Raw genomic sequence first — 27,581 nt, forward strand, 5'->3', positions numbered from 1 at the left:
AGGAATAGCCCCTGAGGGCTGCCAGGTGTGACCCAAAAACAAAAAAACAAACAAACAAAAAGAATAAAATAAGTATTTAGGCAGGGGCCTGGAGCAATAACATAGCAGGTAGGGCATACATAACCCGTTTCAATCCAAGGCATTCCATAAGCTTCCCTGAATCTGCCAGTTATAATTTCTGAGTGCAAAGCCAGGAGTAACCTGAATGGTGCTGGTGTGGCCCAAAACCCTAAAAAAATAAAAATATATAAACTCAGGCCAGTACGATAGTACAGTAGGTAGGGTGCTAGCCTTAAACACATGGCTGACCCAGGTTTGATCCCAGCTCTGTATATGGTTCCCTGAGCACAGACAGGAGTGATACCTGAGCACAGAGCCGGAGTAAGCACCACTCAGTATAGCCCAAAACAAAAACAAACAACAAAAATTAAATACTTGCCCTTGTCCCGGGGCCAGAGGGATAAAAGATGGTAGGTAGTTTGTCTTGCAGGTGGCTGACCCAAAAACCAAAATATGAATAAATACTTGCCTTGTCCTGAGATGCCTACCTTTCATACCTTACTCCACACATTCTTTCATATTGCATAAAATTCATTAGGCAAGGAAGAACTAGAGTCAGTTTCCTGAGCAAGGATTCTGACAGGTCTTTCCTGTACCTAGCTTCAAGTTCCTAAGGTAGAGAATACCAGAAGAAGTCATAGAAAGGGCCGGAGTGGTAGCACAGCGGTAGGGCGTTTGCCTTGTATGCAGCTGACCTAGGGCGGCTAAGGTTTGACTCCCCACAGCTTCCCATATGGTCCCCTAAGTCAAGAGCAATTTCTGAGCACATAGCCAGGAGTAATCCCTGAGCATCACTGGTTGTGACCAAAAACAAAAACAAAAGAAAGAAGTCATAAACAGCCAGAGTCAGCTGAATTAGATCACTTTCTCCCTCATGTATGTATATATAGTACTCAGACAAAGAGGTAAGTTTGAGATTTTACGCAAGGGGATGGAGGGAACAGGAAAAAAAAATACCAAAGCAAAGTCAATGGTTTGTTGGTAGAGGGGAGCTTCATCTGGGACCAGAATGGCAGTAACTAGGACAAACTTCATGGAATTATTTGTTCCTGTTAAGCATATATAGTCAGTTACAATCACATTCCATATGAATAGTGATGCAAAAAGTCTTCCCTGCCAGAGATGGCCCCTGCGGTTGCAGTTCAGACTCTTCTCAGAATGGCAGCTACAGGTCACAAGGTTCCAGCACAGATGTCCGAAATTCTTCAACAAGCATTTCGCGGTCAGGGGGATGGATCCAGCTCAAACAAATTTTTAGGTACAAGGGGATAGACCTAAAGAGAAAGAAGGGTGATGTCTAAGTATGAAGGAACAAGCAGGTTGGCAGCCATTACTTCTCTTTCATTTACCATTCCCACCTCATAGACCCGAGGACTCCAGAATACAAAATGCCCCTTAGTCCCAAGCCAGCAGGCCTCAGAGCTTTACCATGTAGTACTCTCCTGTGGCAACTTAGCCTGGGCATCAAGTTTCCGCCAGAGAGCAGTGGCCTCTTCTCTCCTATCCAGCCTCCTCAGAGTCCGAAGCAGGTGAAAGGAAGTATCTCGATCATCTGTGGCCCCATCCCAGAGAGAGTGATTTGACCCTTATACTAACCATATGCAGTATAAGGGATAGAGCCGGGGTCAGCTGCATGCAAGGCAAGAGCCTAAACTCATGCTCTCTCTCCAGGGCCTTCCAATAATTTTTTTCTCAGGGTCCAACTGCTTACCCAGCTAACTCTGCTCCTTTCCAACATTTCTGTTAACAGTAACAGCACAGACTTTATATTTAAGGACATTGGGAAGATTGGGGGAACTCCCAGAAAGCATTCAGATATACTTGTATTTGTCCTGTATGTCTGGACATCTTGGCTTAACACAACCCATATCACCACTCCTAACAAGAACTATCACTCTCATATATCCCAAAGTACCTCCTCTATGGGCCTCTCTGTCCTTGCCAATAGGGTAGAAATAGACATACCTGGACACATCTGCACACCAAGGAGGAAATCCTGTAGGGCTTTTATGTCCTGGCCACTAGCCACCCACTCCAGTCCACGACTAACCAGGGCAGCCGCACGAAGCTGTGGTAGTGCCACTTCTGACATATACTCCTGCTCACAGTTGGAAACAGGCCCTAGGGATCATCCCAAAGTTAAGAAGTGTGCTCACAGCCGTCTAGTTCCCAAAATACCCCCTGCTCTAAAATCCCCCTCTGTCTTTTCTTATATTTGACGTTTCTTTAAAAAAAAAAAAAAAAAACTTCTCCTAGTGGGCTGGGCACAAGGAAGAGAAACCAACATTCTAGAAGAGAAAAGGAGAATTGAGAAACTAAATCACCTTGTTCTTTATCCTGAGGTGTAGTTCGGAAAAGCAGTTCAAGGCACCTGAAGAGAGACATGGAACAGGGATGAAGAATAAACCTCAGAAATTCTGGGGGTAGAATGGAGATTACTCAGGTCTCAATCAGAAAATTATGCTCCCACATTTCACCTTGCATCCGGGTTGGTACCCTTTGCTCACCGGCTAAATTCACTAATTGCTTCCTTGTGGGACCCCACTTTCAACCAGGCATGGCCCTGAAGTAGGTAAGTGGCAGAGACCCAGAGTGGGCAGTGTGGTGACGCTGTGGTTGCGGTTCTTCTCTTGGCATCCTCACACAGCCATGGCATCTTGGGAAGTAATGGTGAAGTGCGGCTGAGCAGTTCCTCACACACAGTCAAAGCATCATTGGCGCGACCTGCTTGGATCAGTGCTGCTGCTGCCTCCAAAAACACCTCAGGCATACTGGGCCTGGGAGTACCGAGGGGTGAAGAAAACTGGGGTGGGAGAAGGATGTAGCATCTTGAAAAACGCATAAATTACCACCCTAAACCTTTCTTTTGGGCTCTGGTCCATGCAGAGACCACTCACTACTTGCTGTCCTAGATCTCTTGCTCTGCTAAGCCTTCCTGATCTAGCCCACCAATTAGGATGGTCAGAACAGCACAGGAAAAACCCAGAAAGCAGTGCTGCTCTACTCCAAAGGCATTCTAACCCTTCCTCCCCCCTGCAGAGAATCTTAAAGACAGATATACCTTTGGCTCGGAATCATCCAATAACATGGCCAGTAGATCCAAGTAATGCTCAGCAGCGGCCTCTGCCCTGAAAAATCATAATCCATGGCCTCACCTTGGGCTCTACTAGATTCTTACATAGGCTCTTAACTAGTGGATAAAGAGCTCTAGGGCCATAAGGAGAGAAGAATGGAATATAGAAGCTCCAACCTAGGCTTAATGTGGAATTACTTGCAGAATGGATTGGTGAGATTGAAGAACTTTTTTTTTTTTTTTTTTTTTTTGAGATTGAAGAACTTTATTGTGGAGATCAGAGTTTGATCTCACCTGAAAGTGCTCAGGAACTATTCCTGGCTCTGTGCTCTGTGCTCTGTGCCCCAGCAGTGCTTCAGGGACATATGTGGTATCAGGAATTGAATCACAAAGTCAACTAAGATACAAGGCAAGTACCTTAACCCTTGTACATCTCTTTGGACCCTACATTTAATTTTTTTTTTTTTTTTTTTTTTTGGTTTCTGGGTCACACCCTGTGGCGCTCAGGGGTTACTCCTGGCTCTGCACTCGAAATCATTCCTGGCAGACTCGGGGGGCCATATGGGATGTCGGGATTTGACCACCATCTGTCCTGGGTCAGCTGCATGCAAGGCAAATGCCCTACCCTATGCTATCTCTCCAGCCCAATTTCAAAAATTTTGAAGTCACAGGTTAGTGGCTTGGTGAAGTGTTCTCAATTCAGGACCAGAGAATGGTTAAAAGTGTCTATGATACTGATTTATCTATCCCATGACAAATGAATCCCACTCACATTGAATGAGCAAGGTGAAATCTCACCTTCCTGTGTGTAGGCATCGACTTGCTAGCAGGTACTTGGCCTGGCTATGTGTGCCACAGTGAAGAGGTGAGGCTGGGTCAGGTGGTGGGAGTAGCAACTCTACCTCAATGAGAAGTGGAGGGGATCCATGGCTCTGAGTAGTACTTAAGACCTAACAAGAACAAAAGGAAAAAATCAATATATATAATCTTCAGGAGCGATATATCTACTTTTACTTATACCAACCAAGCACTGCAATAACCCTATATCCTATAACATACCTGGTATAATTCTTTTTGAAGTGATTAAGGGGTGCATGTGAAGCTATAGCTAACAGTGCTCAGGGCTACTCCTGGGTAACTTCTGGGCTACCCCTGGAGAATTCCAATGGTTCTCTTGTGACTATGGAGCCCCAGGGATCAAACTTGGGCTTCCCATACACAGAGAATGTGCTCCGACCCCTTAGGCCATTTTCCAGGTCCTGGCCTGGCCTATTTCTATTTCTTTTTTTTTTTTTTTTTTTTTTTTTTTTGGGTCTTTGGGCCACACCTGGTGTTGCTCAGGGGTGACTCCTGGCTGTCTGCTCAGAAATTGCTCCTGGCAGGCACGGGGGACCATATGGGACACCGGGATTCGAACCAACCACCTTTGGTCCTGGATCGGCTGCTTGCAAGGCAAACGCCGCTGTGCTATCTCTCCGGGCCCCTATTTCTATTTCTTTACCTCAACTAGCAGCTCCAGACTTTCTAGCTCTGCCTCTGTGTTCCCTAGTTGCTGATATATCCTGGAGGCTTCCAAAAGCAGGGGACCACTGGCTGATCCTCCTTTCAGGGCAGTCAGCAGGTATAGCACAGCGTTCTGTGGATTACCCTAGGGGAGGAAAAGGACACAATCCTCAGCTACTCTCTCAAAGCAGAAAGTTCTCCATAACAACTTGTGGTTTCCCTAACCCACCCAAGGACTATCTTTACCAGTTTTCGAAGACAGGTGCCCATGGCCGTATACACCTGGACCATCACAGGCCGAGAGCATAGACCTAAGGCTGCTTCATGAAGGTTGTTCAGTGCCTTGGAGAAATTCCCTGCAATCAGCTCCTGGAGGCCTGAGGAAATGACATGGTAAAGTTGAAGACTAAAACAGGCAGAGAGCATGGTGGAGAAAAAAGTCCATAAAAGCTCCATTGAACCGAATGAGATCTGATGAGAGCATGACAGCAGAGGACCTAGCAAGACAGGGAGTAAGCAGGAAAGGCATGTGTCAAGCTGACCTTGGCGGAAAGCAAATGCTGTCAGAAGGATGCCCTTCAAGTCCCGAGCATCCTGCAGAGTCAATGGGGCATCTGACCCTGAAGATGGAGGAGTCCATTTTTTCAGAAGCAGTAGCAGGTCCTCTGAGGCCCCATTCTGGGAAAGAAAGAATGATCAGAGATCAGTGATAGCTTACCTGTTCATGATAGCTGGTCATGATCAGCTGGCCAAATCAATAGCCAGCTTTGTTCTGCTAGCTCAGTCTGCCGTAACTGTACCCACAGTTAAAAGGTTCCTGAGATTTTTTTCTTGATTCTTAGAAAACTATGAGTAAACAATAAGGGGACAAAACAGACAGATTTGAGGTGATAGTGATTTTTTTCTAGTGGGTTCCTCACTAGAACATGGGGCAAGATCTATTTGGGTCATTTATGTGTGTAGAGGTGGCACAGGGGTGGGGTGGGGTGTCAGGGATTAAACCCAGATTTCTTTTTTTTTTTTTTTTTTTTAAGTTTTTAACACTTTATTCCGTCTGCCAACAAGATTCCCCAGACTGGCCAGCCAGGGACCATCCCCTGAAGGAGATGAGCCTGAACCCAGATTTCATGGTATGCAAGACATCACTTTGCCCCTGAGCCCCACCCCTGGCCTTTCCTTTTATTTCTTCCACATTTGGAGTCTGATGAGAAGCCAGAACTTAGAGAAGAGTTCACAGAAGCCACGAGAGACCTAATCTACTCAATGGGCTAGAGCATATGCTTTGCACCCAAGTCAATCTGGGTTCAATCTCTATCACTATAAGGTCCTCTGTGCATTGCCAGCACAAAGCTGAGAGTAACCCCTGAGCAACATGGGGTGGACCCGAAACAAACAAAATGCTTTTAAGAGAATCCCTCCCAGTGGAAGACCAGCTAAAGTTAGATGATGTAAGAGTCCATGAGAGAACCTGGATGCTCTGAACACCAAAAATACACAACAGCATTAACAGTACACAATGGTGCTGCAACAGAAGGAAGGCATGGGAAGAGAGAGGGACTGTTGGACCTGGTCTTACCTGACTGCCATTCAAAATCTGCAGCAGCAAGGTCAGTTCTCTAAGCTTGTCAGTGCTCAGCCAGAGGGCAGCTTGTAGGGCAGCCAGGTGGTGCAGGGCAGGGAGCAGCTCAGGCAGCTGGGCAGAAGCATGCAGTGCAGAGTCCCAAAGGCCTTTGAGCACAAGCTCCAATCTGGGACCCTGTTGCTCTTGGGTCTCCAGCACTATAGAACAGATACACAGTTAAAGTGGGGCTTCATCTCTGGCTCAGTGGTGCTCCTGATCTGGGGAGTACATGGTGATACTTTGGTTTTTGTTTTTATTTTTTTTGTTTGTTTTGGTTTTTGGAACATACCCAGCGGTGCTCAGGGGTTACTCCAGGCTCTGTGCTCAGAAATCGCTCCTGGCAGGCATGGGGGACCATATGGGATGCTGGGAGGGATTGAACCACTGTTCGGGATCAGCCACTTGCAAGGCAAAATGCCCTACCGCTGAGCTATCTCTCCGGCCCCATGGTGATACTTTGAAGGGCATTTTTCTCCATAAATAAAATTTGGGGCATGGAAAACAATCTCTGGTCCTCACCTCTCTCCAAGCCATGTTGGATATCCTGGACCAGGTCCTCCATGAATCCCCGGGCCAGGTTCACCTTCAGGATAATCAAGTTGCAGGTGACAGTCAGTTCCAAGGGGAGAATAGTAACAGTCGCAGGCAGCCCTGGAGCAAGACCCAAGTCTCACCAAAGACTTCATAAAAGAGTCCCAAATAAGATCCCAAACAATCTAAAGATCTCTCCACCACAACCAAAATGGCTTCAATAAAGATCCTGCTCTTGGGATAGGGTTTGGAAAATGCAGAAAGTTCTCTAGATCAGGCCATTCTGAAACATCATCAAACGCTGCAGTTGCTGTTTCCTTTACAGATCTTGACTAGCACCTTAAACAGAAACACCACCACCACCACCACCCCCCGTTCTCACCACCCTCCCCTACCCCCCAGTAAAAACCTCCATCCGCAACAATCTAATCTAAACTCTAGCCGTAGAGAAGGGGAACTTCCTAGGCTGGCAGGGTGAAGGTAGAAGGGACACTGACACATTCTTATCCCCCACTCCCTGTTTACCTCGCAGACTAAGGAGGAGTCCGGAGAAGCCTTGCAGTGCGTCCAGAGATAAATGCTGTCGCTTCCAAGACAGATCTGAGTCCCAAGCCACCTGTCAAATGTGGGTGGGGGAGTCTCTGAGAGTCAGTCCTTACCTCTGCGCTTCAACAGTAGCAAGGGAAGTCGATCTCCAGGCAGGTCTGGCAGTTTGGGGGAGGTCAAATTAGCCCCTCTCCATCAGCTAGGGGAAAGCCATAGCAAATCCTCTTCCTGATATTTTGGGGCTGTAATGCAAGCCCAGTAACTGGGTTACCTTGAGCTGTCGCACTAGCTGATTATTATTCTCCTTCCACAGATCCAGACAGCTGATCTGAGAAGCCGAGGAATCCAGAGGGATCCGGTGGGTCATTCTGGCTCCGACTCCTGGAGGCTTCCGAAGGATAAATCTAGTCCCACTGGAGTTTCCAAACGAATAGGGGAGGGTCGATGAAGGCCTACACCCCCACAATTCCTAGCTCATTTTGGGGTCGCAGCCAGGGAACTCGAACATCTACTCCGGGAACACACTCTCCAAGTTTTGGAGCCACCTCCCATCCCGCCTTTCGACACTCGCCTTTGATTGGCCCTGCTGGGAAAACTCCCGGTGCGATTGGTGAGCGACGAGGGCTCTTCTGCGGAAACTCAAGGCGGAAAGTCGGCCCTACTAGAGAGGCAGGAGGGGCGTGGCGGGCGAAAGGGGGCGGGCCTGCGAGCCACGTTGGACAACAGGCTTGAGAAATCGATCTCAGCACCGAAACCAGGGTGCAGCTCTTTTCTTTTGCCACACAACAGGTCATTATTAGGTCTTGCACCTTTGTGGACAACTGGGCTGCATGATGCACCCTGGGAGTTGGAGTCCTGCGAAGATGGGCCGAGAAAAAGTCCCACCCCAGAGAGTGATTCCCCCCACCAACACTGAGTTAGTGCTCAGACCCAGGCCCTGGAGGAATTCCAAAAGCAAAATTAGAAAGCAAAATAAAGCTGACTTTTGTCATACATAATAACAGTTAAAGTGGAGACATTGGACTTTTTAATATATACATAGATTTATACTGGACTTTTTTTTTCCCTTTCTTTTTGGTTTTTGGGCCACACCCTGCAGCGCTCAGGGGTTCATGGCTCTGCGCTCAGAAATCGCCTCTGGCAGGCTCTGAGTCCATATGGGATGCCACAAATCGAACCCGAGTCCGTCCTGGGTCAGCCACGTGCAGGCAAAGGCCCTACTACTGTGCTACTGCCATTCTTAAAATAATAAGCATATGCTTATCATATGATTTAGCAATTCTACTCCAAGGAATCCTTTCATGAGAAGTGAAATATGGCTCTCTCTCTCTCTCTCTCTCTCTCTCTCTCTCTCTCTCTCTCTCTCTCTCCCCCCCCCTCTCTCTCTCTATCTCTATGTGTGTGTATTGGTTTTGGGGTCACACCTGGTGATGCTCAGGAGTTACTCCAGGCTATTCGCTCAGAAATCTCTCCTGGCTAGGGTACCACTTATATTTAAATGCCTGTAGCAGCTTAAAAATATGTATAACACGGGGCTTGAGAAATAGCATGGGGGTAGGGCATTTGCCTTGCACGCAGGATGGTGGTTTGAATCCCGGCATCCTATATGGTCCCCGGAGCCTGCCAGGAGCGATTTCTGAGCGTAGAGCCAGGAGTAAACCCTGAGCACTGCTGGGTATGACAAAAAAAAGTATTTATAACAGGCCCCTTCAGTAACAGCATTGCAAACTGAAAGGATTAAAGGGATGGAGAGAGGGAGGGGGGGGGTAATGCAATACAAAAATGCCTTCTGCACACTTTTATTTATTGCAGTGCTATTTACAAGAGCCAGAATCTGGAAACAACCAAGATGCCCTTCAACAGATGAGTGGCTCAAGAAACTGGTACATTCAAAAAAGGGGGGGGGATGGACAGATAGAACGGAGGTAAGGCGTTTGCCTCACATGCAGAAGGTCGGTGGTTCGAATCCCGGTGACCCATATGGCCTGCCAGGAGTAACCCCTGAGCGCTGCCGGTTGTGACCCAAAAAACAAATAAACAAACAAAAAAGAAACTGTGGTACATACACACAATGAAATATTATGCAGTTTTCAGGAAAGATGAAATCATGAAATTTTCCTATACATGGATGTACATGGAATCTATTATGTTGAGTGAAATAAGTCAGAGGGAAAAAGACAGGCACAGTCTCACTCATCTATTTTTAATTTTTAAGAAAAATTAAAGACATTATTGTAATAGTGCCCAGAGACAATAGAGAAAAGGGCTGGAAGGACCAGCTCACATATGAAGCTCACCACAAAGAGTGGTGAGTTCAGTTAGAGAAATAACTACACTAACAACTATCATGACAATGTTAATAAGTGAGAGAAGTAGAATGCCTGTCTCACATACAGGGAGGGGGTGGGAGAGGAGGGCGATGGGGGCATTGGTGGTAGGAATGTTGCACTGGTTCTTTTTATGACTGAAACCAAACTACAAACATTGTTTGTAAACATGGTGCTTAAATGAAGATATTATTAAAAAAATAAGGGGCCGGAGCATTAGCACAGAGGTAGGGTGTTTGCTTTGCACACAGCTGACCTAGGATGAATCACAGTTTGATCTCCCCCATATCCCATATGATCCCTCAAGCCAGGAGCGATTTCTAAGCACATAGCCAGGAGTAACCCCTGAGTGTCACCGAGTGTGGCCCAAAAACCAAAATATAAAAAGAAAAAAGAAAAAATTAGAGAGAGAGAGAGAGAGAGAGAGAGAGAGAGAGAGAGAGAGAGAGAGAGAGAGAGAGAGGAGAGATGTCTGAATTAAGGATGGGAGGATGGGGGAGTAACTGAGGAAATTGGGAGTGGGAAATGATACATGTGAAGGGATGGGTGTTGGCACAATGTATAATCAAAACGATCAACATTTTTTTGGTATTTGGGCCACACCCAGGGGTTATTCCTGGGTCTGCACTCAGAAATCACTCCTGGCAGGCTCTGGGGACCATATAGGATGCTGGGGATCAAACCCAGGTTGGCAGCTTGCAAGGCAAATGCCCTACCACTGTGGTATTGCTCTGGCCCTCAACAATTTTTTAACTCTGTATGTATGCGATTTAATAAAAAAATGCAAGCGGCACTAAATATTAAAATGAGACTTAACAAAAATAAAAGCATTGATATAAAAAAAATTTTTTTTCACACCCGTTTGACGCTCAGGGGTTACTCCTGGCTATGTGCTCAGAAATCGCCCCCTGGCTTGGGAGGACCATATGGGACGCCGGGGGATCGAACCTCGGTCCTTCCTTGGCTAGCGCTTGCAAGGCAGACACCTTACCTCCAGCGCCACCTACCCGGCCCCCTGATATAAAAATTTATGTATTTATAATATGCCAGTTAGTACAGTGCGTAAGGCATTTGACCAACATGTGGCCAGCCCAGGTTTGATCTCCAGTACCTCCCAAGGTTCCCTGAGCCCATCCCAGGAGTGCAGCCTGACCACAAAAGCCCTGAGCACTGCTGGGTGTGGTCCTCAAACAATAGCTGAACACTGAAAACAATACAAATACCCAGTATTCAATCACAACCATAATGGCATAGAAAGGGTTTATTCTTTTTAATCAGCAACTAAAAAAAGGGGAAAGTGATACATTCACCAACAAAGATGAACCTTAAAAATTACATTCTAGGGGCCGGAGAGATAGCATGGAGGTAAGGTGTTTGCCTTTCATGAAGGTCATTGGTTCGAATACCGGCATCCTATATGGTCCCCCGAGCCTGCCAGGAGCGATTTCTGAGCATAGAGCCAGGAGTAACCCCTGAGCGCTGCCAGGTGTGAACCCCCCCAAAAAAATTACATTCTAAGGGGACCAGAGAGATAGCATGTAGGTAGGGCGTTTGCCTTGCATGCAGGACGGTGGTTCGAATCCCGGCATCCCAAATGGTCCCCCCAGCCTGCCAGAGCAATTTCTGAGCGTAGAGCCAGGAGTAACCCCTGAGCGCTGCTAGGTGTGACCCAAAAACCAAACCAAAACAAACAAACAAAAAAAAACATTCTAGGGGCCAAAGCGATGGTGCAGAGTGGAAGGCGTCTACCTTGCCGGCACTAGCCAGGATGGACAGCGGTTCGATCCCCAGGCGTCCCATATGGTCCCCTAAGCCAGGAGCCATTTCTGTGCGCATAGCTGGGAGTAACCCCTGAGCATCACCGGGTGTGGCCGAAAATCCAAAAAACAACAACAAATGAGGGCCGGATAGCATAGAGGTAGGGCATTTGAGTTGCATGCAGAAGGATGGTGGTTTGAAACTCAGCATCCCATATGGTCCCCAAGCCTGCTGGGAGCGATTTTTTTTTGTTGTTTTTTGTTTGTTTGTTTTTGTTTTTTGGGCCACACCCGGCGGTGCTCAGGGGTTACTTCTGGCTGTCTGCTCAGAAATAGCTCCTGGCAGGCACGGGGAACCATATGGGACACCGGGACTCGAACCAACCACCTTTGGTCCTGGATCGGCTGCTTGCAAGGCAAACGCCGCTGTGCTATCTCTCTGGACCCTGGGAGTGATTTTTGAGCATAGAGACAGGAGTAACCCGAGCGCTGCCAGGTGTGACCCAAACCCCCCCTACCCCCCCCCCCCCACAAAAAAAAGAATCTAGGGGCCAGAGAGATAGCACAGCAGTAGGGCATATTTGCCATGCATGCAACCTATCAAGACAGGCGGTGGTTTGAATCCCAGCATCCCATAATGGTCCCCCGTGCCTGCCAGGGGCTTTTTCTGAGTACAGAGCCAGGAGTAATCCAAGCGCCACCAGGCGTGACCCAAAAACATACACACATATTATTAATAATAATATAATAATTATATATATAGATATAACATTCTAAGGGGCCAGGGAGAAACACAGCAGTAGGGCGTTAGTCTTGCATGCAGCCGATCCAGGACAGATGGTGGTTTGAATCCCGGCATCCCATTTGGTCTCCCGTGCCTACCAGAAGCGATTTCTGAGCAGAGGCAGGAGTAACCTCTGAGCACTGCCAGGTGTGGCCCAAAAACAAAAAACAAACAAGAAAAAAAAACATTCTAAGTCAAGAAAGACCACATATTGCATGGTTCTACTTATATGAAGTTTCTGAGGCAGAGGGTGGGAAGAGATGGCTCAAAGGAGAGAAACATGCTTTGCATGCAGCAGGCCTGGGTTCAATCCCCAGAACTATTGGATATATCCCTGACACTGCTGAGTTTGTACCAAAAGTTTTTTTTTTTAAAGACCACAGATTGAATTAAATTCTTGCAAAATATGTATTTGAGGGTGATAGAGAGTTAGTACAGAGGGTAGGGCATTTGTCTTGCATGATGCTAACCCAGGTTCGATCCCTGGTATCCCATATCCAAGTATCACCTGGATTGATTCCTGAATGCAGAGTCAGAAGTGGCCCAAGAAACAAAAACAAAACAAAACAAAACAAAAAAGCAAAAAACAGTATCGGATAAGAAATTTGTATATTCCCAACTGATAAACAGACCAAGTTTGAATGCACAATTCTTTAATAAACTCAACATCATTATTCATCAAGAACATGAAGACTGGAGCTGGAGACATAGTACAACAGGTAAGGGCCCTTGCCCTGCATGCAGCCAACATAGGTTTGATACCCAGAAACCCCTATGATCCCTTGAGCGTGCCAGGAGTAATCCCTGAGCACAGAGCCAGAAGTAAGTCCTGAGCACAGCAGAGTGTGATCCCCAAAAAAATGAATATGAAAACAAACACCAACAAGGACATACCACTTCCTATACTCTTGGATGAATAAACACAAGAGAGGTAAGAGTATTATAAAAAATATTTAGGTGGATGGTGGGAATATAAAATGACATAGCACCTTTGAAAACAAACTGGCAGTTTCTCAAGAAAATTAAATGAAGCTATCATAGACCTGTAAATCTGTCAAATACCACTAAATATATATATAAAATGAAAACATATCTCTAACAAAAAACTGTACAGAGATAAGCATAACAGCATTATTCGTGAAGACCAAAGGGTATAAACCAGTGAATAGTAATCAGTAGGTGGCTAGATAAAACAAAAGGCAAGGCATTCATATAATGAAATATTACTTGGCCATAAAAATATGTCTTGGTCCATTCTGCAATCAAATGAACTTTAGAGCCAGAGAGGTAGTATATCAGGCAGGGTGCTTGCCTTGAAGGCAAGACCCAGGTTTGATCCCTGGCACCACCTGTGGTCCCCAGGGCCATATCAGGAATGATTCCTGAGCACCACTGGGTATAATTCAAAAACAAACAAAAATAACATCAACCATAAAAAGAAATAGAATTAGAGGGCAGTACAGAAAAGACCGTATCTTTTAAGGTACTATTTATATAAAATGCCCCAAATAGGCCAATCTGAAGAGACAAAAACAAATGTGGTTGTCAGAGGCTGGGAGCAGAGGGGCTTATGGTGTGCTTGTAAATGAGTATGGGGTTTCCTTGGACACATTCTGGAATTAGGTAAATGTTTGATTTTAATAAAACATACATTTTCTTCTTAATATTTAATATTATGAAAATGTTTGGCTTTACCAATTAAATAAATGACACAGATCTGTATAGTTAAAAAAAAATTGGTAGAATTTTGTAGATAAAATACAGGAACCAGGGATGTGGCTCAGTGAATATGCTCTGTGGTGGAATGTAAAATCTTATAGTGGTAGGACCTAGGTTCAATTCCCAGCACTACAATCAGCTAATCCTTAGGCACTAGAATTAGGGCCAGTGACCTGAGGAAAGATGAGGGGCTAGAGCAGTGGTCCTCAAACTACAGCCCGTGGGCCACATATTGATTTGTTCCCGTTTCTTCACTTCAAAATAAAGATATATGCAGTGTTTATAGAAATTTGTTCATTATCTTTGTTTTTACTACAGTCCGGCCCTCCAATGGTCTGAGGGACAGTGAACTGGCCCCGTTTAAAAAGTTTGAGGACCCCTGGCTAAAGTATGAATCCTTCCTTCAGTGCTGGGAATGGGGCACTTAGACTTCTCCCAGGCCACTGCTCATTAACTGATGCTTGAGATCCAGCTTTAAGAGAAAGGGTGCTGTTCTCGTTATCATTTAGCTGGGGCCTGGTACGATCTCTCCTTGCATTGTTAAAGCTATTCCTGCCAGGGCTACAAATGTTCTACCTCCATAGTGTGACACTGACCATTATCTTTCTTTGACCTTTATGGATAACTGGAACTCTTCCTTAGCTCCCACAGCAGGGAAGGCCTTTACTTCACAATCATGGCAGCAGAGCTGCTTCTTCCTGGAATAACTTCAATACTTTTTGTCTTCCAGGGTCTTTCTTTCACCTTCTTTCCTGGGTCTCTCAGACCTTACCTTGACCTGACCCTTCTCTTCAGAGTCTCTTCCTCTGATGGACATTTCCACAAATTCATATTCTCATTTCACTCTGACACAGATGGAGTGAGGAGGATGGAGGAGACAGGAGACACACATGAAAAGCATTTAGATCCATAAAATTTTGGTTTCAAATCAGGAATAATCCACGGGACACAGTAGAAAGCTGTGTAAGATGGACAGATACTGATAAAAGGCAGCATAGGAAAAAAGGCAAGAAAAACAACAACAAAAAAAAGGCAGAATAGGTTTTAAAAAGCCAGGGAAGTCTTGACAGAAATGTTTCACTTGGGGGGCCACAACTAGTGGTCCTTGGGAGGGGAGGGAAGCACTCTGTTCTTTTTTTGTTTATTTGTTTGCTTATGGGTCACACCCGGTGGCGCTCAGGGGTTACTCCTATCTCTGTGCTCAGAAATCAGCCCTGGCAGGCTTGGGGAACCATATGGGATGCCAGGATTCGAACTACTGGATTGGCTGTGTGCAAGGCAAAAGCCCTACTGCTGTGCTATCTCTCCAGCCCATTTTTTTTTTTATTTCCTACCCAGTAGTACTCAGAACCACTGGTTATACATTCAAGGGTCACTCTTTTTTTTTTTTTTATTAATTTTTTTTTGGGGGGGGGTCACACCCGGCGGTGCTCAGGGGTTACTTCTGGCTGTCTGCTCAGAAATAGCTCCTGGCAGGCACGGGGGACCATATGGGACACCGGGATTCGAACCAACCACCTTAGGTCCTGGATTGGCTGCTTGCAAGGCAAACGCCACTGTGCTATCTCTCAAGGGTCACTCTTGACAGTGCACAGGGGAACACATGGTGGCAGATATCAAACTAGGATCAACTGCATGCAAATAAAATACTTTAAGGGGCTGGAGAGATAATACAGTAGGTAGAGTGTTTACCTTGCCTGTAGCTGATCCAGGCTTGCTCCATGGTTTTCTGCATGGTGCCCCAAATCCACTTGGAGTAATTCCTAAGCATAGAGCCAGGAATAAACCCTGGTGTAACCACTAGGAATAACCACTAGGTGTAGCCAAAAACCAAAAAGAACTTTAACTGGAGGACCGTGAGGTTTAGAGGATTGAACTTGCAAAACGTAAGTAATACTTCTGTTAAACTCCTCAGATGTGAAAGGTCTAAGGGTGCTATAAAGTGAAGGGACAAAGTAGTGGAAGAAAGAGAGGACAATATGTGGCATTAGAAAATGGAAGTCTTGTATTTTCCCTCATGCTGAGGCTGCTTTTCACCATCTGTCATCAAACATATTGCATAAAAAGGAAAATGAATGTGCAATATGAAGGAATTGGGAGAGGTGAGTGTGAACTCAGACCACTCCAACTACTTCCCAGCAGTCCCAGGGGGGACTCTAAGTCTGTAAGAGGGCTGATCTCCCCTGAACCTTCTAGGAGACAGTGGCACTGCCCCTACTCCCTACAGAACATCAGACGCTTTCTTGCTTCCTGGAATCTCAGATGCACATATCTATTATTACTTTATTCCAATTTGGAGGCATACTATCAACACAATCCCTCAGATGCCTCCAAAACATGGCTTAGGGGTGCAATCTCCCCATATGATTTTGAATATAAAAAAGTGAAGTGTCCCATAAGAGTGCATAAGAGGTATGACTGCTCTTGCAGATGATCCAGCACCTGTGTGGGTCATGGTGACCTATTCTCCAGCTTTCTCCAGGGCCAAAGGCCATCACCTGCAGCCTGGGCTACCTCTGCTGGGACTGAACAAGCTGTTTGACAGCACCATCCACTCGCATCACCAATGCAATACCCATGAAAAGTCCCACGCTGCTCACAATGAAGCCCACGCCTTCAAAGATGAACCTGAAGAGAGAAGTGAGGATCTCAGGGAATACTGAAAGCAGATCAGGGCCTTTTCCCTGCAGAAGTTAAACCGTGCCCATTTTGAATGCAATTTATGCTCCAAATTTCACCTCCCCTACTTCTACCTCTGCCTCAATCTCTTAAGCAAATCCACTCACTTGGGGGCAAACACCTTCCAGACCATTAGATGCCTTCGGAGGATGGAGGCTGCCAAGGCACATGCCAGAATCTAAGGGAGAAGAAGAGGGGGGTCAAGTTTCTAGGGAAGGGAAGTGGGTCTAAGAGAAAATCACCATAGGTACCTGTGAAGATTGAATAAAGCAGGAAAGTCGGGTGTATTAGAGAAATATACCATATGCTAAGAGGCATGAAAATCTCATTCTCGCCCTGACCCCATAGACACACTGTACAATTTTGGTCAATCTTCCCTATCTCTGCCACTCACTAATGCTCAGGCTCTGCCTCTGAAGTTGGAGGAAGATGTTATCCATACCTTCTGCAGTGCAGGCCAGGAGGGTCCTTTCCACAGCTTGGGACAGAACCCTAGCTATTCCCTCAGTCTGTCCACTGTTGAGTGACCCTCAGTGAAACCAGCAAGGCAGATCTAGCTTGAGAGAATAAACATCCCAGGATTAAATGAAGAAGATTTGGGCTCAAGTCTCAACACTGCTGTCTAAGGCACTTCTTTCCTCATCTGTACCTCACCTGGAGTTCAGTGAAGTGTGAGATAAAGAATGTGATGTGGGGCCGGAGAGATAGCACATAGGGCATTTGCCTTTCATGTGGCCAACCTGGGACAGACCCGGATTCTATTTCCAGCATTCCATATGGTCCCTGGAGCTTGCCAGGAGCGATTTCTGAGCACAGAGCCAGGAGTAACCCCTGACCACCGCCAGGTGTGGCTTATAAAAATCAAAAAGACAAAAAGAATGATGTGTGGAGCTCGATCAATAGTACAGCTGTAGGTGTTTGCCTTGCAAGCAGCTGATCCAGGCATCCCATATGGTCCCTTGAGCCTGCCAAGACTGATTTTTTTTTTTTTTTTTTTTTTTTTTGGTTTTTGGGTCACTCTCAGCAGCGCTCAGGGGTTACTCCTGGATCTATGCTCAGAAATCGCCTCTGGCAGACACAGGGGACCATATGGGATGCCGGGATTCCAACCACCGTCCTTCTGCATGTAAGGCAAATGCCTTACCTCCATACTATCTCTCCAGCCCCCCAAGAGTGATTCTTGAGCAAAGGGCCGAGACTAATCCCTGAGCACCACCAGAAAAAGAAGGGGGGGTGGACAGAGCGATAGCACAGCGGTTGGGCATTTGCCTTGCACGTGGCTGACCCACAATGGTCCTGGGTTCGATTCCCAGCATCCCATGTGGTATCCTAAGCCATTTCTGAGCGTATAGCCAGGAGTAACCCCTTAGCATCACCAGGTGTGGACCAACCCCCACCTCCAAAATAATGTGTAAGGGCCATTGTGTTAGTACAGTGGGTAGAGTACTTGTCTTGCATGTGGCTGACATGGGTTAGGTTCCTGACGTCTCATATGGTCCCTGTAAGCCTTCCAGGAGTAATTCTTAAATAGAGCCAAGAGTGACCCCTGTGCTCCACCTTGTGTGGCCAAAATAAAAAAGTAATGTATAGGGGCTAGAGTAATAAAACAGCAAGTAAATTGCTTCTCTTGCACACAGCTGATCAGTTTAAATCCCCAGAGACCAACATTGAGTGGAAAGCCAGTAATAAGCCCTGAGTATCACCAGATAATGGCCAAAAAACAAAATGAAGAAAGAAAAGAAAGAAATGTGATGTGCGGGGCCCGGAGAGATAGCACAGCGGTGTTTGCCTTGCAAGCAGCCGATCTAGGACCAAAGGTGGTTGGTTTGAATCCCAGTGTCCTATATGGTCCCCCGTGCCTGCCAGGAGCTATTTCTGAGCAGCCAGGAGTAACCCCTGAGCACCGCCGGGTGTGGCCCAAAAAAAAAAAAAAAAAAGAAATGTGATGTGCACACATGAGAAAAGACCAGGAACTCCAGGTTCTTACCCTCACCCACCTGAATACCAAGGACAAAGAGGTATTTGAGGCCCAACTGGAGCAGTGCTACATTAAAATCATTGAAATGGTGAGGTGCATTCCGGAACCGCTTCTCCATCAGCAGCTTCTTCTCCTCCACCTCCTCCTCTTTCTCCAACCTAACTCTGGCCTCAGATTCATTCATTGGTGGTGGTCGCCTCTTCTGAGATCCTGAACTCTTCTCACACAGGAAGGGCCAGAGCAGGAGCAAAGGGCAGCCCACTGCCTCAGAAGCAAGCAGAAAGAGAATTAATGGAGGGCCCAGGACCCAGCCCTCCCCTGTTGCCGAACTACCCTGGTGGTTGTTTAGGTTTCTAGTTGGGAAGGGCATAGGGGTTGCCAAAGATCCAACACAATCCCATCTCCCAATTCAAATCCAGAACTTTCATTTTCTTATACAAATTCAGAGAAAGTGTTAGGAACAAAGAAGAGATGAGGAATTACCTGCAAAGAGAAGATGGGAGGCAAATGTGTTGGCTCCCACTAGCAGAGCAGGCAGCCAGGTGGAGGAATCATGGCCATCAGGGAAGCCCACGAAGGCTGCGTGCCAATGGATGGCTGGGAAGACAGGCTGGTGGCCTGTGGAGTAGAAAGTCTGTGCAGCCATAAGGGCCCATGCAGAGACTGCCTGCCAGGGCACAGTGAAAGGACCTGTGGGAAAAGAAATGACTCTTACAGACATGATCCTCTCTAACCCACAGTCAAAGGCCCCATGACTAGTTGGAAACCAGTGCTCACACCCATAAGATCCTGACCACCACAAACAAGTGTGATCTGAATCTCCCTGGGCAGCATAAAGCTCCAAACTCCTTGCTGTGCTCTGTTACTTTCTCTCACACATAGCTCACTGTTAGATGCAGATAATTTACCTCTTCTACCATGGGGAAGTTAGAAAATGCTGGAGTACTATATAGAATGTAGGGTGTTTGCGTTACATGTGGCCAAACTGGATTCTATCCCCAGCACTCCATACAGTCCCATGAGCACTACCAGGAATGATCCCTGAGCATAGAGCCAGGAGTAAGCCCTGAAACATCATCAGACGTGGCCCCCAAGCCACCCACCCCCCCAAAAAAAAGACAAGAGGGGCTGACTACACACGACTGCAATCTTCAAATGCATTAGGGGTTGACATGTATTTACCAGGGGTGCTGACAGGGATCCCAGCTGCCAACAGATGCAGGAGGAGGAAGCTTTGCAGAAACAGGAGCAGGAACACAAGGCTAAGGCGCTCTGCGTGCAATAGCAGGAGTGGGAAGGCCAAGAGTGTCAGGGCAGTGACCAAAGTGGCCGAGTAGATGCTCCCCAACTGGTAGTCAGCCAAAGTCTGAGGGCCTTGGGGCTTGGTCTGTTCAAGTCGGCCCCGGAACTCCTCCTGCATGTGTCGGTAGATCTGAGGCACCACGTAGTCCAGGTCAGCCTGAGAAGTGGGGGGGCCTGAGAAGGGAGTGAGGACAGTCCTGGTTCTTGGTGCACCTGCCATTGCTTCCACTAGTCCTGTCACAGGCCTCCACAGCACTAGCAGGAGCCCTAAAGCAGCCAGCCCCGCAATGGCCCTTGGCAGCACAACTGATGCTCCAGCCACCAGAGCCCGAAGACGAGGTGGTGCTTCCTCTGCCCCTGATGCCAAGGCCCAGTAGGCGGCCATGCCAAGAACCATGACAGGCAGTCCCCAGCGTACAAAAAGCACTGGTGGCTCAGGGCTCTTGAGGTTTCCATAGCGGCAAAGCCATAGGCGCACAGCCATGAGCAGGGTCACCAGGGCCCCCACACAGGCTACATACCACAGATTCTTGGCCCGACCCCCCACCATGGAGGCCAGAGGACTCAGCCAGGGTGAGGAGTGGCAGACAGGCGTCTCTTCAGAGCAGCGATGAAAGAGCCCCGCAAGCCTTATACACAAAAGCAACCCAACTCCTAACCCCAGGACATGGGTGCCATGGCGCCGAGGAGGGGCTGGGGATCCTGAATAGCCCAAACGAGGAATTGTGAGGATCTTAGGGGGCAGCAGTTTGCTTTCCCAGTGAAGCTGGACCACCACAAGCAAAATGAGAGAGACCAAAAGGAAGCGGGTAGCCACGGCCTCAGCTACCACAAAGCTATCAGAGAAGAAAGAAGCAAAACGAATGAGTAGAAGGGATAGGACAGGTCCCGGGATGGGTAGAGGGGTGGCGAGGAGTCTCTTGGCTCCCAGTCTTGTCCAGGCCTTCCATATGAAAGGCAGGAGTGAGCCTACTGCAGCCATGGCTCCAAGAACCGCTAGATCCAGCTTGAGTCCAGCAATTGCCAAGATTCCAGCACACACTACAGCCCCAGCCATGGATATTAGGAGAGGGGAGAAATAGAAGTCCTGGACCACAGAACCACAGGACCACTGGGAAACTATCAGGCAGAGAAAGCAGGCAGCAGCCAGGAGAGTGACACCCCCTGCCATGCGGACCAGAGAGAACTGAGCCCAGGACTCAATGCACAGGGTCCGAACTTCCCGCAGGAACTGCTGCAGCTCTGTTATCACAGTCTGCAGGGCTGCCTCAGCATCCTGAGGGCTATGCAGAAGTCTCTGGAAGTCAGCAGAGGCTTTGGAGAAGAGATTCTGCAGCCGATGCAGTTCCTGAACTTGGAAGTCCTGAGCAGCAGCTGAATAGGTGCGAAGAAACCGGGACACCTGGCAGAAACAGTCAAAGGTCAAAGGGGAGGGTTCAGAGATGATATCCAGGATAGAAGCAAAATCAAAGTCCTTATGAGGAAATGTGGGGCCCAAATTCTGTTCAGGACTAGATGGAAGGGAGGAAAGATAGAATCAGGACACATAGTAGAAACAATGGAGGTGGGAGTAAGACAAAACAAAGGATAATGGACCATTCTGCTATCCCCAGGCAGAGCCTGTCACCTACCTGCTGGGCATTGAGATGAAGTGCAGAGGCCTGGGCCAAAGTGGAGGAGAGTGGCTGGGAGTCTTTGACCTCTGAGAACAGCTCAGTTATCACCTCCCCAATGTTCCCAAATGGAATGGGAAGTCCCAGTAGCAGGGCCAATGTGGGCACAAGGTTGATTTGAGGAATGACCTCTGGTTCCTAGAAAACACAAACAGGAGTCAGTCAGATCCTCACAGTGCTGAGGTTAGTGTTTGGTAAAGAATACCAGATAGTGGATTGGGGAACTTCAAAGGGGGTTCCATGGGGTTGCCATATTTATGCAATGGGCTGAATATTGAATACTCAGGTCTCACCTCTGGTGGGAAGTTGGGAAAAAGGGCTGTGGGACTGTATAGGAAAAGTGCAGCTGAGACCTCCAGCTCACTGTCCCCACCATGGTCCCCATTCATGGTCATTCCATGGTCCCCAATCACCACCAACAATGTATCATTCTGTAGGCGCTCCACAAGTCCCCTGGGAAACAAGAACTGTATCAGAACATAGGGATGGATAAAGGTTTTTCACAGAATAGGACCCATTCACCTCTAGCCATCCATAACTTCCCTAAGAAGGGCCCAGTCCTTTGGAGTAGCAATCCCTTTTTGGTCATGACCCAACTATCCAAAACCACAGGCTGAGAAACTAAAGGAAGGTGAGATCTCTAACCTCAGAAACAAAGCACAGTGAAGAAAGAATTTAGCCAGGAGACAGAAAAATGAACTTTTTTCTTAAAGAGTATTTAGATAGAAACTCACTCCCCGCTACTCCCCCACAATCGCCCACACTCACTGGATCACCTGGTCCATCTGGCTAAGTTTCTTGGCCATTTCAGGATGGTGAGGACCAAGCTTGTGGCCACAGTGATCCACACCGAGGAAATGAGCAATCAGCACATCCCATTCACCACTGTCCACTGTGGAAAGGAGGACAGTAAGCACAGGGGATACAAGGCCAGGCTCCTACAGCCAGGGGCAACAGCCAAGGTCATAGCCATAGGATGCTCAAATGTAGAGAAATGAGGCAGTCCCCCCAGATCCCAGTCTTGCATGGCTGGCACTCGGCCTTTGCTCACTGGTTGGGTAGAGGTGTTCTAGGATGCCGTTGTCCACAGTATGCAGGTCTCTAACATTGAAGGATGGAAAGAAGAAAGCTTGTGAGAACGCTCCGGGAAAGAGATCTTTCCAAGTATCATCTCCCATGAACACCACACGCCTTCCTGCAGGGACAGAGTGAGGCATAGCCTGAGCAGATTCAGAGCTGGAAAAAAGAAAAGATGAGGCCTTTGAAAGAGCCCCCAGAAGCCCCAAATAGCAATTCCATCCAGTAACGCTTTATCCTTCAAGGATGAACATTTTCTAGGAATTCTGGGAAGCTTTGCTTGATAACCATACTCCACCACAACCACTTTATTCCTGATTTTGTTTTTGATTTTTGGCTGTGTCAGGATATGGACCCAGGACCTCAAACATGCAAGGCAAATCCTCTACCACTGCACCACCTCTCGGTCCTCATATCTTGCTTATACAAAAGGTTCTGTTTATTCTGTCTCTGACGATCTCTGCTGCTCCATTTTCCTTTCTTTTATGGGAAGAGGCAGAATTTAGAAACTACTCCTACCAGTGTGCTCAGGAGACCAGATGAAGTGCCATGAAGCAAACTGGATTCACTTGAGTCTCTGAACTATCTCTCTAGCCCCTGCTGCTCCATTTTTCCTTCACCCTTTCCTCCCCCACTGAGAGCACCAAGCTCCTACCTTCTTCTCATCTCTCCTGCCCTAAACCCAGAGCTCTACAAAAGTAAATCAACACACCATGCACATTAGATGGACAAACAAATCCCAGACCTGTACTTCCTCAAGCAATACCTCAATCTCCTCCTCCCACCAGACAAACATGAAGCCTGGCATCATATATTCCACCAGACAATCAAACGTGAAGTTTGGCATCTTAAGTTCTAGCTCTCTGACTTCTACAGTTTACGATTTTTTTAAGATTGGGGGGGGAGGGTACCGGGGAAAAAATTCATACCCAGAGGTGCTCAGGTGTTACTCGACATTCAGCACATGTACCCTGAGCAGTTGCACAGGGTTCCATATAGGATGCTGGGAATCGATCCTGCGTCAGCCATGTGCAAGACAAGCCCCCTACCCACTGTACTCTCTCCAGACTTACTAAACTTTCATTTTCCTTGTAGTTTGGGTAACAGGGCTACAATAGAGTTAACTTTCATGATTTTAATGTACTAGGTGACTACACCTTCATTAGCACCAAAGTGCCCAAGAGCTTCCATCAGCATCCTCATGCCTCTGTTAGTCAACTTCCTTCCCCATCTCCTCCATCCACGACTTGGGAATGTTTTGTAACCAAAGATCAAAGATCATCATTCAACAGTATCCATTTTCCTCGTGTGCTCTGATTTCTAAAGAAATCTGTCCCAGACTCCTGGCCTCCAAAGACTCCCAAACTAACCTGCATTGGAGAACTGCTTGATGAGATTGTCTTCCACTATAGCATAGCTGGCAAAGTTATTCCCAGCATCAACAAAGGTAGGCAGTGATCCAGTGGTGAGGGCTTTAAGGCGCTGCATGGTGGTGGTAGGAGGGTCAGCTTTAGATTGGTAAAGCCTGGCATGGTGGGGCTGAATCTCCAGTATCCTCTGCAAGGTGCCCAGTTTACCCAGAAAGGGCAGGGAGACTGGAGGTGCCCCGGGAACCCGTGAGTGCTGGGGCTGGGCAAAGTCAAATCGGAGAGCATCAATCAGAACTAAAACAACTCGGGCAAACCGGGAAGCCATCCAGCAGCCCCCAGGCTCCGCCTGGCTTCCCCATGGCAGGGATCCAGGGCCTGGGGGGTCCCCACAGCTACTATGGTTGGTGAGCTCCAAACGAGTGAGCAGGAAGCCACTGGTGAAGAGGGCAATGCCAGCGTAGAAGATGAAGCTGACCCATGTCAGGAAGAGCAGCACCAAGATCTTTGGCATCCTGAGAGCTGGGGCTGGGGGTGGGAGGAAGGGGGGAATTCATTAAAATGGGGCCAAGACCCAGTGAATATTTTAGTTCCTCAATACAAAGATCAACTAGAATCATCTTCCTGGAAGCCTTCTTGAAGATAAACAGTTCTACAGCCAACCTAATACCGAATTTCTCTCCACTTATACCAAAATTCCTTTTTCCTTATTATTATTATTATTATTTTTTGGTTTGGGGGCCACAACTGGTCATGCTCAGGAGATACTTCTGGCTCTGCACTCAGAAATCACTCCTGGTAGGCTCCGAGAACCATATGGGATGGCGGGAATCGAACCCGGGTCCATCCAGAATGGGCAGCGTGCTGGGCAAACGCCTTACCACTGTGTTATCGCTCTGGCCCCTTACACCAAATTTCTGAATACTATGGTCATCAATTGAGTAATTTAAGATGGTGATTTCCAAGGCCCAAAAAAACAGTAGTACAGCAGTTCAGGTGCATGCCAGGCCTGAGGTTCAACTCTGTTCAATCACCTGCACCCAAGCCCCGCCAAGAATGACCAGTGAGCACAGAGCTAGATGGAGCCCGAGTACTTCAAGGTGTGACCCAACTCACTTCTCACCCAAAACCAGCTGAATTCCCAAAGACAGGGGTTAAGGTGTGTGCAAGGCAGGGTTAAGTTAAGGCGTGTGCCTTAGGCTGACACAGCACCGCACACAGTCCTTTAAGCTCAGCTGAGAGTTGACCCATGAGCACAGGGTTAGGAAAAGCTACAGCCAAAAACCAAATGCACGCTTCCAGGACTCGCAAGGGGCTTAGGCCCTTAGGAGAGTGGAACACAACCACCTGCCCGTGTGCGATTGACAGCTCTAACTGCTCTTCCTCTCTCCGGGTCTTCAGACCCCACGCTGCTTCGAGCACCACGCAGAGGACGGCGCCGCCTGGCGGGGACCGAGGGGACGCAGACGCAGGCGAAGAGGCGCGCGCGGCTCTCGGCGGCCAAACTAGACCAGAGCACCGAGACTCCACTTCCCCATCGCAGCCGCGCCAAGGTGGCGGGTCTCGAGCCGGAGGGTTTCGGCAGGACGCCAACAGTTCCGCCTCCTCCGGTGCCTCTCCGGCGTCCGCATGGGCACCCCGATCCCGGTACGGGGTTCACTCTCGGCTCAGATGTGGAGGGATAGAGGGGCCTTACTGAATGAAAGTCGAGAGGGCTGTCGGAAGCCCGGCTCACCTTGACCAGCGCCCGGAAGTGCAGCGGCGGCACCTACCGGCTGGCACCACCGACGACACGCGCGGGCCAGAGCGGCCCTCTCGGGTCCCAGCGCCATCTGCCGGCGCCTCCGAGGAAATTCGGCCAGGACCGCCGGGTTAGCCAAGAGGCAAGGCTGGTTTGGTTGGAGAGTCTAGTGAAGCTTGAGACTGGGGATTTGGAGCTGAGTTGGTTTTGCATTAAGATCAAGGCTTCTGGTCTCAAACAACTTGATTCCTACCTCTACTACTCTGTCATTATTGGAGCCATCTGTAAAATAAAGACAATATTTTGTATAGTTTTGCTTAACTGAAAGATATTCATCCACTCCAAGTCGTACACTTTTTTTGTTTGTTTTGTTTTGTGATCACATCCAGAGTTGACCTGGGGACCATGCCGTGCAAATTATCTAACCATAGGTCTCTACCATGTGAAGCATGTGCTCTTTAGACTATCCCTCAGAACTCCTTACAAATTTATTTATTTGGAGGTTTTGAGCTATACCCAGCAGTGCTCAGGGCTTATTCCTGCCTCTGTATATTCAGAGATTACTCTGGTAGAGTTCAGGGGACCATATATTGTGCTGGGGCTTGAATCAGGGTCAGTGGCATTCAAGGCAGGTGCCTAAACCACTGGACTGCCTTTCTGGCTCAAGACAACACAATGTAAATATAGACAATGTAAATATAGAGGGGCCCAGAGCAATAGTACAGCAGTTTGGGTATTGGCCTTGCACATGGCCTACAAGGTTCAGTCACTGGCATTCCAAACCCCACCAGGAGTGACTCCTGAATGCAGAGACGAGTAAACCCTGAGTATTGCCGGGTATGACCCCAAAACCTATTTATTGGGGGGGGGGGTTGGGTCACACCCGGTTGCAGGGGTTATTCCCGACTCTGCCCTCAGAAATCACTCCTGGCAGACTCTGGGGATCAGATGGGATGCAGGGGATTGGAACCCAGTCTGTGCTGGTTGTCCGCATGCAAGCCTTACTGCTGAGCTATTACTCTGCCACCCCCCAAAATATTTTTTTTTATAAAAAATAGTAAATGATCAATTAATACAGGAAAAGATGGGCCCTGCAGGCGGCCAACACAGGACAGACTAGTAGGTTTGATTCCAGGCATTCGCATCTCATAAGGTTCAGTGAGCCTGCGGGAGTTGAATGCCGCAAGGTGTAACCCGCCCTCCCCCCACCCCCAAAAAAAACCCACAGGAAAAGATACCAAACTTTTTTTTTTTTTTTGGCAACAGTAAAATGGTGGAATTACCACTCCAAATCTACATGGATGGCTGTAATCAAAAAAGAAAAAGGCCAGAGAGATAGTACAGTGGGCAGGATACTAGCCTTGCAAATGGTCCACCCAGGTTAGATCCTAGTCCTGCCAGGAGTGTTCCCAGTACTCAGAGCCAGGAGTAAACCCCTCCCACTGCAAAAAATTTAGACAGCCAGAAGCCTGAAAGAGTTAAACAGGAGGCAAGGAATTGTTCTTGAAGATAGCACAGGAGTAGCCTCTAAGCAATACTGGCTTTGGCCCCAAATAATTATCAGCATGAATGAGGAAAAATTCAAACTAGTGGGATTGTAAAATAGTACATCAACTTTGGAAAAGTCTAGCAGGTTCTGTGGAAGTTCACAGAGTTATTAGGGCAGAGATATGGCTCAAGTAGTAGAATTCATGCCTTTTATGATGTCTGAGGGCTTGGGCTTGAGAACTTGGTTTCTGTCCCAGACACCTCATGGCCCTCTGGGGTCCTCTAGATTGACTCATTACAAAAACTACATAAATAGGGGGCCGGAGAGATAGCATGAGGTAAGGCATTTGCCTTG

At 47.7% G+C, this 27,581-nt stretch overlaps 2 protein-coding genes across 3 annotated transcripts; both read right to left on the reverse strand.

The window, feature by feature from the left end:
* Nucleotides 1–1,006: 1,006 nt before the first annotated feature.
* On the reverse strand, nucleotides 1,007–7,863 carry FANCG (FA complementation group G). The gene is made up of 14 exons (XM_049774263.1): nucleotides 7,606–7,863; nucleotides 7,314–7,404; nucleotides 6,777–6,908; nucleotides 6,213–6,415; nucleotides 5,179–5,314; nucleotides 4,883–5,013; nucleotides 4,635–4,781; nucleotides 3,932–4,083; nucleotides 3,114–3,188; nucleotides 2,568–2,888; nucleotides 2,385–2,431; nucleotides 2,026–2,181; nucleotides 1,489–1,612; nucleotides 1,007–1,334 (listed from the first exon to the last, which is right to left on the reverse strand). Exons 1-14 carry the CDS (start codon nucleotides 7,699–7,701, stop codon nucleotides 1,226–1,228), a joined length of 1,920 nt encoding a protein of 639 aa, XP_049630220.1. The 5' UTR covers nucleotides 7,702–7,863; the 3' UTR covers nucleotides 1,007–1,225.
* A 7,637-nt stretch (nucleotides 7,864–15,500) lies between these two features.
* PIGO (phosphatidylinositol glycan anchor biosynthesis class O) lies at nucleotides 15,501–24,631 on the reverse strand. 2 transcript variants are annotated; one of them, XM_049773032.1, is made up of 10 exons: nucleotides 24,001–24,631; nucleotides 22,605–22,748; nucleotides 22,322–22,445; nucleotides 21,847–22,006; nucleotides 21,512–21,691; nucleotides 19,761–21,282; nucleotides 19,062–19,268; nucleotides 18,598–18,839; nucleotides 16,708–16,778; nucleotides 15,501–16,549 (listed from the first exon to the last, which is right to left on the reverse strand). In XM_049773032.1, the coding sequence occupies exons 1-10, from the start codon at nucleotides 24,509–24,511 to the stop codon at nucleotides 16,432–16,434; spliced, it is 3,279 nt and encodes a 1,092-aa protein (XP_049628989.1). In that variant the 5' UTR covers nucleotides 24,512–24,631; the 3' UTR covers nucleotides 15,501–16,431. The 2 variants fall into 2 exon arrangements, with proteins under 2 accessions (XP_049628989.1, XP_049628999.1); XM_049773042.1 differs by lacking the exons at nucleotides 15,501–16,549; nucleotides 16,708–16,778 and having other exon boundaries at nucleotides 18,670–18,843.
* Between the last annotated feature and the right edge of the window lie 2,950 nt (nucleotides 24,632–27,581).

This window comes from Suncus etruscus, chromosome 1 (assembly GCF_024139225.1).
Source record: "Suncus etruscus isolate mSunEtr1 chromosome 1, mSunEtr1.pri.cur, whole genome shotgun sequence".
In the NCBI taxonomy this organism is placed as follows: Eukaryota; Metazoa; Chordata; class Mammalia; order Eulipotyphla; family Soricidae; genus Suncus; species Suncus etruscus.